At 39.4% G+C, this 12,154-nt stretch overlaps 1 protein-coding gene across 1 annotated transcript; it reads right to left on the reverse strand.

Annotated features, from left to right (window-relative positions):
- Positions 1–1,908: 1,908 nt before the first annotated feature.
- LOC138873874 (uncharacterized mitochondrial protein AtMg00860-like) lies at positions 1,909–2,268 on the reverse strand. The gene is made up of 2 exons (XM_070152361.1): positions 2,182–2,268; positions 1,909–2,139 (listed from the first exon to the last, which is right to left on the reverse strand). Exons 1-2 carry the CDS (start codon positions 2,266–2,268, stop codon positions 1,909–1,911), a joined length of 318 nt encoding a protein of 105 aa, XP_070008462.1.
- Between the last annotated feature and the right edge of the window lie 9,886 nt (positions 2,269–12,154).

Consider the following 12,154-nt stretch of genomic DNA (forward strand, 5'->3'; position numbering starts at 1 on the left):
GTTGGAGACTCAACTTGCCCACTCGCCTGAGGATGGTAAGGGGTTGAAACCTTGTGATTGATACTATAGTTTGCAAGCAAAGTGTCAAATGCCTTATTACAGAAATGAGAACCCCCATCAATGATGATTGCTCTAGGAGTGCCAAACCGAGTAAAGATATTCTTCTTGAGAAAAGCCACCGCACTCCGGGCCTCGTTGTTGGGTAAAGTCATTGCCTCAACCTATTTGGAAACATAATCAACGGCCACTAGAATGTATGTGTTGCCACATGAACTCATAAAGTGTCCCATGAAGTCAATGCCCTACGCATCAAATATGTCAACCTTAAGAATAGTGGTGAGAGGTATTTCATCCTTCTTTGAAATTCTACCTGCTCTCTGACACTCATCACATCTCTTCACAAGATCACCCGCATCCTTGTACAATGTAGGCCAATAAAAACCACAACTAAGCACCTTTGAAGTTGTCCTTGTCCCACCATGATGACCACCGTATGGTAGGGGTGGGAGTTCGATCGGTTCGGTTCGGTTTGAAGAAATTCGATTTGGTTATTCGGTTTTCGATTTTGTAAAAGTAGTAACCGAAACCGAACTGAAATAAGTTCGGTTCAGTTCAATTTTTTTAATTTCGGTTCAGTTTTCGGTTTGAACGTTATCATATTGGGCTCCTTCTATGTAATAATAGGACCGGCGAATTTGTTGTTTTTTTTCAAAACTTCAAAATTGTTGGAAATATTGTGTTTATAAAAAAAATAGACTAAACTTTGCACACTATAATGGATCATAAAATTCAAACATAGTGTAAATTACAACTCTTTGTGAAATCCTCCCGGTATCTATCATATATGCTATGGAAGTTTTAATAGAGTGAAAGTCTTCAAGATTGGAAAGTTGATGGACTTACTTAATTGGGTTGAGTATTTGATAGATTGGACCTAATAGTATTAATTTATTACTTATGGGTTTAGCCTATATATAACTTAAAGAACCTATATGCTAATAATTCAATTTTTTGGTTAACCGAACTAAATAACTTAATAACTAAAAACCGAACTGAAAAACTGAAATTTTAAAATTTTAAACCAAAACCGACCGAACAAACCGAATAACCGAAACCGAAATAAATTTTTTTTTGGTTCGGTCGATTTATTCGGTTCCGACCGAAATATGCCCACCCCTACCGTAGGGGGAGGAATGACAAGCACCCAGAATACTCACTTGTTCTTCTTCTGGAACACATCTCCGGATCACACCATCATTACAAATTTTAAACAAATAAGGCTCATCCCAGTAATAGCCCAAGCAATCCCGTTTAAGCTTCTTCTTTTGGTTAGAAGAGAGCTCACACGGAATAATACTGGTCACAAGAAAGTTGACAACATCCACGAACCAAGGCATGCTATTCACATATACGGATAGGAGTTACTCATCAGGGAATGAATCATTAATTTTGAGGCTATCATAGGGCCTCCCCTCTTCCTCCAAGCGGGACAAGTGGTCCGCCACTTGGTTTTCACTCCCTTTCCGATCGACAATCTCAAGGTCAAACTCTTGAAGCAATAGAACCATCTCATTAACCGAGCCTTAGAATTCTTCTTTGTCAGTATGAACTATTACCTTGGCAACCATGAGATAAGGCCTAACATTTCCATTGCAAACACAATTTCTAGCAACTCTTTTTCTATCACCGTGTAATTCACTTGAGCATCATTCGTTTTTTGCTTGCATAATATACCGGGTGAAACATCTTGTTTACTCTTTGACCCAAAACCACTTCTATCGCAATATCACTTGCGTCACACATGAGCTCAAAAGGCAAGCTCCAATTGGGTGCGGTAATAATAGGAGTGGTTGTCAATTTGTACTTGAGAAGTTCAAAAGCCTTCATGCATTCTTCATTAAACACGAACTAGGCATCCTTTTCCAATAACTTGCACAAAGGATTCACTACCTTAAAAAAGTCTTTGATGAATCTTCCATAGAACCCCGTATGCCCAAGAAAACTCCTAACCCCCTTGACTGAAGTAGGAGGAGGAAGCTTTGAGATCACTTCAATTTTCGCTTTATCCACCTCTATTCCATTCTTTGAAATCTTATGGTCGAGGATAATGCCCTCCTTGACCATAAAATGACATTTTTCCTAGTTAAGCACAAGATTTGTATCTTCACACTGGGCTAACACCTTGTCAAGAATCTTCAAACACTCATCAAAGAAGTCACCCACAACACTGAAATCATCCATGAACACTTCCAATAAGTCCTCCACCATGTAGGTAAATATAGCCATCATACACCGTTGGAATGTAGCCGGTGCATTACACAAACCAAATGGCATCCTAGAAAATGCAAAGGTGTCATATGGACACGTGAAGGTGGTTTTCTCCTGGTCTTCCGAAGCAATCAAAATCCGGTTGTAACCTGAGTACCCATCCAAGAAACAGTAGAAGGCACGCCCAGCAAGTCTATCTAGCATTTGGTCAAGAAAGGGAAATAGAAAATGATCCTTGCGGGTCACTATATTCAGCTTGCGGTAGTCCATGCACACCCTCCATCTGGTGATAGTCCTGGTAGGAATTAGCTCATTTTTCTCATTGGTAACCACAGTCATACCACCCTTCTTCGGTATACATTACACTGGCGAAGTCCAAGAACTATTCGAGATGGGGTACACAACCCCTGCATCTAACCACTTGATCACCTCCTTTTTGACAACCTCTTGCATAGCCTCGTTCAACCTCCTTTGATGTTCCACGGAGGGTTTGGCATCATCTTCGAGTATAATCTTGTGCATGCAAAAGGGGGGGCTTATTCCCCGACTATAAGCTAGAGTCCATCCAATTGCCTTCTTCCTTCTTTAGAGCACCTCCAGTGTTGTATCTACCTACACGTTAGTAAGACAAGACGAAAGAATAACAGGTAAAATTGAACTAGGGCCTAAGAATTCATACCTGAGGTGTGAGGGCAAAGACTTCAACTCTAAAATGGGAGGTTCCTCAATTGAGGGCTTTATTGGCGGAGTCTTTCTGTTCTCAAGATCCAAATAAAGCTTATGGGGCTCATAAGAATAAGAGCCCATTCCGTGCAAAGCATTGACACACTCCACCCGACCTTCATCCTCATTCACATCAAGGTTCAACAATATTGCTTCTAAAGGATCCTTCACATTGGCCATGGTACTAATATCATCAACTATCACCTCCGTGACAAGATCCATAAAAGAGCACACTTCAGTACTATTCGGTTGCCTCATTGATTTGTACACATGAAAGGTGAGCTCCCCTGCTTCCACATCAACTAATATCTTCTCAGTTGTAAGGAAGGGCCTTCCCAATATTATCGGCACCTCATAGTCGAACTCGCAGTCCAGAATCACAAAGTCAGCAGGCAAAATAAACTTGTCCACCCGAACAAGAACATCATCAATCATACCAAGCGGCCTCTTCATTGTTCTATCCTCCATTTGCAATCTTATTGAAGCAGCTCTCGATTGACCAATACCCAAAGTTTTGAACATGGAGTAAGGCATCAAATTGATACTTGCTCCCAAATCACACATGCCTTTACAAAATCCGCACTTCCAATGGTACATGGAATGGTGAAAGCGTCGGGATCTTCAAGCTTTGGAGCCATCGAGTGCACAATTGCACTTACTTGATGAGTCATTTTGATGGTATCACAATCCATGGATCTCTTTTTAGTCACCAAGTCTTTCATGAACTTGGCATAACGCAACATTTGCTCAAGAGCTTCCACCAAAGGAACATTGATCGACAAGCTTTTCATCATCTCAATAAACTTCTTAAATTGGTTTTCATTATTTTGCTTCACAAGTCTTTGAGGGTAAGGTGTAGGAGGCCTTGTCAAGGGAGCCTTAGCCTTGGGCACTACCGTTTCCTGTATGTCTATTACATTTTCCCTAGATGGTTCACGTCATTTTGAGTCTCCACCTCATTATCATGAATATCAATTCTCACTTCCGCATTCAAATTCTCCTCACTCACTTGCTCATCAACTATAGGAACATCATCATATTGCACTTCAACCTCATCACTCACAACTTCCTTTTTCTTGGAGCTATTCACATCACCACCTCGACCGCTTCTTGTGATTATCGCCATTGCATGCCCGACATTGTTCCCACCCTTTGGGTTTACTACTGTATCACTAGGTAGAGCCCCCTTAGGGTGAGTATTCAAAGATTGCAAAATCTGGACAAGTTGAACCTCCAAGTTTCGGATTGAAGTATTATTGGATGCCAATTGGGCATCAGAGTCAGCATTCTTTTTCATCATTTGTTCAAACATCATCTCGATCATTCCCACCTTATCGTTTGACGAGCTAGGACCTTGGGACGGAAATGGAGGCGAGTTGTTTAGTTGTTGATACATCGGAGGTCTTTGAAAGTCTTGCCCCCAATTCCCTTGATTGCCATTATTCCAACCCCCTTGGTTGTTGTTTCCTCCCCAATTATTGGTGTTGCCACTCCAGTTGCCCTAGTTGTTCTGATTGCCCCAATTCTGATTGTTGTTCCCCCAGTTGCTATTTCCTTATTGGTTTTGATTCCCCCAATTTTCTTGGTAACTCCACTATTGTTGTTGGTTAGGAGCATTGCCCCTTTGTCCTTGATAATTGTTCACGTACTGCACATCTTCACTTTGGTCATCATACCCATCATCTTGGTTGAAACCACCACTACCCTACTCATATTGATCCGGACTACCTTGACCTTGTTGACCTCTTTTTCGCCTCTTGTTGATCAACATGTTGACACCTTGCATCGCATTTACTTATCTCGGCGCTTGAACTTGTTGCAATTATGCTTTTGCTAACTGGTTCATTATTGTAGTTAACTTTTCTATTGCCTGACCATGGTCGTGGAGTTCTTTGTTCAGGTGAATGACAGTCGAATCACCCTGTGGCACATTAGCTTGACTTTGCCAAGCTGAGAAAGTATCTGCCATCTCATCCAATATCTCTCACGCCTCAGCATAAGGTGTGTTCATAAAATTCCCCCATGCTAATTGGTTCACTACACACTGATTGGTCGTGTTAATGACATGGTAGAATGTCTGCTAGATCATTGCTTCGGTCATGTCATTGTTTGGACATTCTTTCACCATTGTCCGATATCTCTCCCAAATCTCATGAAGTGGTTCATTAGGTTCCTATTTGAAGGCAAAAATCTCATCTCTCAAAGTCACCATATGCCCTGGCAAGAAAAACGTAGTTATACACTTGTCCGCCAACTCATCCCACGTAGTGATGGAATGGCTGGAAAGCCTTTCGAGCCAGTCCAAAGCTTTCCCTCTAAGTGAAAAAGGGAACAATCTCAATATCAATGCATCCTCTGACACATTGGTCTGTTTGCTTCCCCAGCAGGTATCCACAAAGCCTTTAAGATGTTTATATGCATTCTGATGGGGAGCACCTATGAAGTACCCTCTCTACTCCAATAAAGTCAATATCACATTTGTAATTTGGAAATTGCCCGCCCGGCGGGTTAGGACAATTGCACTTGCGTACCCCTCATTTGGAAGCACCCGAAAGGCGACTCTTCGAGGAGGTGGGGGAGGGTCTGGAACATTGTCATTGGCTTGGCGGCCTCTTCTTTGACCTTGAGGAACTAGAGGCACCTCATCTCTACTTCCTCCCCTGGGAGAACATTTCCAAGAAGATCATTGTTTGCCATTTTGTACCTGAATTGATGACACGCACAAGTTAGTAACACAGATGGAAAGAAAAACAAGACACAAAACTTAGATATATAGCCAAAACCATTTATCTCCCCTGCAACAGCACCAAAAAGTGATTGGGTCCAACCCTATACCACTATAGAGTGGGAAGAGCGGTCGATGCAGCTTTTACCCGAAAGGTCGGGATCGAATCCACATAGAGCTAAGATATGTTTGGAATTGAGTTCCTATCTAATCTAGCGATGTGCGATATTCTTAATTGCACTTCCAATCATTCTTTGTTTGTTTACTATTCTACTATAATACTAATGATGTAGGAAAATAAGTTAAGTATGGTATTTTTGTCAGGTTTGCTCAATTGGTCTAAAAGTACTAGGGAAGTGACTTATACCTAGGTAGGTATCTAACGGGGTCTAAAACTTAGGGCAAACTTGTTATAATTGGGATCATGATATAGCCATTGCACGTAACTACTCACTCTATACCTCTCAGTAGTTTGAGTAACTTTGCCCTAACTGACTTTCTCAAGCCCAATTAGGTGTCAAACAATGCAAGCAAATATGGCTCAAGTCGGGTATTACTATCTCTAGGTTTAACCCTTTAATTGGGGCTATCAATCTCTTGAATGCACCCTAATTCCTTATTGGCCTGAATTTCCTAGACTTAGTCTCTCTTTCTCAAGAAGAGCCTAAGTAAAAAAGGCACAAATCAGTGTTTGCAACCACCAATTCAATATTTAAAGCATAAATCAAGCCAAATATCATTCACCCATAAACATTTAAGCCCTAGAATTGAAGACCCATTAAATACCCACACTAGGATTGATCCACAACCCTAGATAATGGGTTTAGCTACTCATAATCAAAGAAAAAATTAAAGATTTAGATAAAATTTAACCCATAAAAAGTAATTACAAGAGAAAAATGTAAGATTAATGATTAACCAAGCTCTAAAATTACTCAAAATAACAAAAAGTTGTTGTTCACGTACTCCATAAACAACAGATGACCTAAAAATCTGAAAAAGAACTATTTATACACAGCTAAATTTTCCAAACAAAAATGCCCATACGGAGGTTCCGCTGATAGCGAAAAATGGACCACTGCAGTACTAAGACGTTTGCGGCCGCGCAAAATCAAGCGCGGGCCGCGGTCTTCAATTTTTAGCTCCACCTCTGGCTCTCTGATTCTGACTTCCGCTGAGGGCGGTAACTTGACCGTTGTCGCTTCAGAGACACTGCTGCTGTGCAATTTCACCACAGGCAGCGGTAACTTATTAAGCCCAAAATAGCACTCTCTGAACTTGGCCACCGCTGAGAGCGAAATCAAGACCGCCTCAGCGGTGGACACTCCGCGTCCGCGTTTGTTTCTCCACTGTAAGCGCACTTTTGACTTAGCTTTGGACTTGTGCAAGTTTCACTCCTTTTTTAACTGGTTATGACTTCCTTGTCTCTTTTTGACCAAACACTGCAAACAAGCAAAATAAGTTAGCTTTCGGGAATACTTGTACACACTTTTAATCCAAAACCTAAGCAAAAAAGAGCATAAAATAAGCTAGAATCCCTAGTTATCAGAAAGCCACGCCGAAATAAACTCTACAAGCCTAACTTGGGATTGGAGGAACAAATACATCGAGTATCTAAATAATGGGAAGCTTCCATCGAACCCTAAGGAATCGAGGACTCTACAAACGAAAGTTGCATGATTCACATTGGCCGAAGATGGAACGTTGTACAGTAGGATGTTCGATAGGCCGTTGGCAGTATGTTTGGGTCCGGAAGACACCTACTACGTCCTGCGAGAAATTCACGAGGGTACTTGCAGGAACCATTCCAATGCCGAATCATTGGTTCATAAAATCATCCGAGCAGGGTACTATTGGGTCAATATGGAAAAAGATACTAAGGAGTTCGTTGAAAATGCGACAAATGCCAAAGACATGAATCGATGATCCACTAGCCTGGGGAATAATTTTATTTAGTCCTATCCCCATGGTCGTTCATGAAATGGGGAATGGACATTGTCAACCCTCAATCATTTGCCCCAGGTAAAGCTAAATTTACCGATTCGGGATACCCATCGAGATCGTATGCGACAATGGAAAACAATTCGTCGGTAGCAAAATAACAAAGTTCCTTGAAGATCACAAGATAAAAAGAATCTTGTCGATGTCATATCATCCTAGTGGGAATGGACAGGCCGAATCAATAAACAAGACCATCATTCAAAACCTAAAGAAAATGTTGAACGACGCTAAGGGGAAATGGAGAGAAACTTTGCCCGAAGTCCTTTAGGCATATCAGACTTCGACAAAATCCTGTACGGAGGAAACATCGTTCTCCTTAGTATATGGCACCAAAACTCTGATCCCGGTCTAAGTCGGGAAACCAAGCATCAGGTTTCGATACATAATGGAAGAATCAAATTACGAGGCTATGAACACAAGCCTCGAATTAATAGATGAAAATGAGAAGCAACCTTCGTTCGAATAGCCACCCAAAAATAGCGAATCGAAAGATATTATAATTGAAGATCCAATCTTCAACACTTCAAATTGGGGACTTAGTTATAAGAAAAGTCACCATCAACACTCGAGACCCAAATAAGGGAAAGCTCGGTCCAAATTGGGAGGGACCATTTCAGGTCCTTGACATCATTGGAAAAGGATCTTACAAACTTGGTACGATGAACGACGAACAATTACCAAATAATTGGAACATATCACTCCTCAAATGATATTATTGCTAAGGTATGGTTTTTGTAAGGCCCCGAAAAATTTCGCTAAGTAATTTAGGATTTCGTGGTGCTAGGTAGGCTAATTATAATATTTTACGTGATATTAACATGATGGACATCAATTGGATTTTGTAAATAAGTATATAAGTCATATAATAAGTAATTTGGGATCCAAGGAAAGGCCTAAAGTCTAAGTCAAATTGGAAAATTACATAATAGGCTAAAATTCTAAATGAGTTCGCACAAGTCACACTTTGAACGAGTATATATATATATGGTATTATGTGATGAAAACTCTATCAAATGAAAGGTCTTTGAGTATAGTTTCTAACGCTTCAAACCGTTTGTCATTTGGACATTCCTACACAAAGTTATGATCAAATTACCAAAGGCTGGATTTGCTATCAATTTCGCAATCACAAAATGACTCCGCGGACCGCATATGCGTCGCATATTGAAACAGAGTTGGGCAAAATATTATGCTATCGCATAATTGATTATGTTGCAAGTATGCTGACCACATATCAATTATGTTATAGCATAATTGTACCACATAATTGACTTTGGGGGTCATTTTTGGAAATTTTCATATCCGAACCTACTTTGATAAATAAACTTTGGGGATTCATTTGGGGCTATTTTATACTAAATCTAGAGAAATGTGAGAGCATTTAGAGAGAAAAGGAGGAAGCCTAACATTATAACCATTCAATCTTTCATCAATCTTCAAGAATCAATGAAACCAATCACAAGATCTTCATCTAAGAGGTACGGTTCTATACACTAGAATTTAATTTCGAGTTTTGGGTATAAGATGGGTTATTGAGGTATGATTCTTGGGTATAATAGTATTATGTATACATGCATGTACAAATTAGGTTTGTGGAAAGATCTCTGAACACAAATAAGTAAAGATTGGGTTGGGGAATAAAGGAAATCTTGTAGAAGAGTTTTGAAATTAAGATACATAACTAGTGTTTGATAAAATGCTCAAATGAGCTGAAACTATGAATATCTCCCTAATTTGTGTTCGATTTTGTTATGTCTCAAAGTAGATTGGGATTGCTAGAATTTTCGGAACGTTGTATTAACTTAAGGAAAGCTTAAACAAGGTATGTTGGCTAAACTTTCTCTCTTAGAATCGAATTCCATAAATGTTTTCATAAGTTCAAGCATGGTTGGCTCAAAGTTCATAAATCTTATATTCCGGGTTATTACCCATAAACATGACTATTCCGAAATGATCCTTATGAATAAAGATATATATATATTCTAAGTATTAGTTGCGTATTAAAAACATTACAGCTTTGAGTCGTGTTTCAAATAAAGGCTAGTATGCCAAATTGTGTGAGAAAACTCGATACGGTGATACTCCTAATTGCTCTTATGTGTACCAAATGTATTTGATTGATTGTGTCTAGTTGTGGTTAATCTATAAAGATGTTTGAAATGAATTAAATGAATTTGGGAAATAGAGTGTGGCCAACGTGCCGAGAACTTGAGTTATAATTGTGCTTGGTGATGCCTATGACATGAGAAAATGTGAATAGATTATGAAATGAGCCTTGACTTTACTTTCCGTAAATGACTTCAAAATAAGGTTGCCTAAAGGCTTTGTACTCAATTATGCCCATAAATGGCTGTTCGAGATAATGTTTTACCTTATAAGTACATCCAATGTGATCCGAGTTGTTACATACTCTGATGTTGAAATTGTATATTGTCGTGATTGGAAAAGGGTAATTCAAGAATAATCGGTGTAATTGCTTGTTTATGACTTTGATGTGTGTTTCTATTGTGGTTTGGTATGTCCCCTCCTTTGGGAGGAATCCTTTATGTTTAAAGTTCAATTGTTAATGAACTTGAGGTGTATGATTTCTGAAATACTCTATATGCCCATGATTCATAATTTTTCCTGTGTGTACTTGACATCTTGAATTGAATGGCTTGTTGTTGAAATTGATATTGATGTGAAATATGTGGAAAGAACTAGAATTATGAAATGCGGCGAAGTGCCAAGTGTGACATAACTATTGTGGCCACTAGTGCCAAAGGAATTGAAATGTGTGGGAAATATGGAATGAAATGATTGATGGAAAAATGGACACATCTTGAGTAAGACGGCTTAGCCAATCGGGACGAGATCAGATGCCATGCCGCAACACATGGTGGTACTGTGCTAATATTGAAACTGGAAAGTGACAATAAAATTGTGATTGAGGTACACGTCTCAAATAAGACGGCTTAGCCGATCAGTCTAAGATCGGATGCCATGCCGCACACATGGTGGAATTGTGCAGAAAAAAAATTGAAACCGAAATTGAAATGGGAATTGATATTGTGGAAAAATGTCTCCAAGGGAGATACCTAGCCGGTCAAGTCATGATCGGACTCCGTGCTAAGATTTACGGTGGAATATGTATATGTATATGTATATATATTGGCACAGAAAATTGTGATTGAAATTGGAGTTGGTTACGATGTGCATATTGTGAACAATGGTATTGTGAACAGTAGTATTGTGAATTGTGGTGAATTGTTATTAAATATATTCCATCCAATAATAGTATTGTCCACATATCTCGAGTTTCATTTTCACCATATGAACTTTCGTATATTAAAAAATTGTTATGTTTAACTTGGCCTTTGGATATCATTGATTGTTACTTGTTGTTTACATGGTTGTCTTTTCTTATATTGGCATTCTATTTTGAAAGAAGACTTTTAGCTATTCATACTAGTACTATTCGACAGTTTTAACATCCTTTTTGCCAGGGGAGTTACATCTTTAAATGGATGTAGGTGGTTCCATAGCAGACAGTGTTGGTCGCAGCTAGTGGTGCATCCCCTTTTCAGCCGACTTGGTGAGCCCCACTTCATTTCGGGGTCCTGTATCGATTGTTTATCATGTACTTGTATTTTGAGGTATAGCCAGAGCCTTGTTGTCGGCATTTCCATATTACTCTTCAGTTGTATTTAGAGGCTTCGTAGACAGGTTGTGGGTGGTGTTTGATAATGGGAAATTGAATTAGAAATATTGATATTTGGCAAAGATGTATAAAACTTGAAATATTTTGAAAATTATGAATGAAGTTGCTAATGGAAATGAAATGGAAGTTGTTAATGATATATTTTCAGAATTTGATTAATGGAGTACATTTCCTCTTTATTCAAAGACGAATTTGAGTAGTATGAAACCTAATAGGCTTGCTCGGTCGGGTTTACTCGGTTGAGCGTCGGTCGCAGATCCTCGATTTTTGGGTCGTGACAGTTTTCTCCTTTTTCATTCATATTTTATACTACCTTATTGAAGGTGTTTGGTCGAAGACGTCGAAGTTCTCTCCAAAAACGAAGTTCTTAGGTCTGAAAGCATGCGTTGCACTTTTTTTCCCTTCGACCTGTTTTTATCCCAAATGGATTTTTCCGGTAAGGTTTTTAATGAGGCAACTATTGTTCGTGCTAACTTAGAGCAATTCAATAATATCCGAGGCTCCTTTACAATCAACCTCGAATACTGGGGGCATCACCCTCGGATGTTATGTTTTCAAGGAAGATGCTTCGTGTCAACGAGGTCTCGATAGAAAAATTTTGTAAAGGGACAAACGGTCGAATGAACCGTGCCCATGTAGATTGACCGAGCCCTAATGACAAAATATGTACGCATGAATGATCTATTGAAAAAAGTACTTTTTCCTTATCAGATGTTCCATGCCTTAGTGAAATTTCT

This window comes from Nicotiana sylvestris, chromosome 7 (genome assembly GCF_000393655.2).
Source record: "Nicotiana sylvestris chromosome 7, ASM39365v2, whole genome shotgun sequence".
In the NCBI taxonomy this organism is placed as follows: Eukaryota; Viridiplantae; Streptophyta; class Magnoliopsida; order Solanales; family Solanaceae; genus Nicotiana; species Nicotiana sylvestris.

Bases quoted from the DNA above. Each gene is read 5' to 3' on its own strand.
- LOC138873874 (XM_070152361.1), bottom strand. From the start codon at position 2,268: ATGGTGGAGGACTTATTGGAAGTGTTCATGGATGATTTCAGTGTTGTG. The intron at 2,140-2,181 runs GTGTTAGCCCAG...GTGCTTAACTAG, and splicing joins GTTTGAAGATTCTTGACAAG to GAAAAATGTCATTTTATGGT.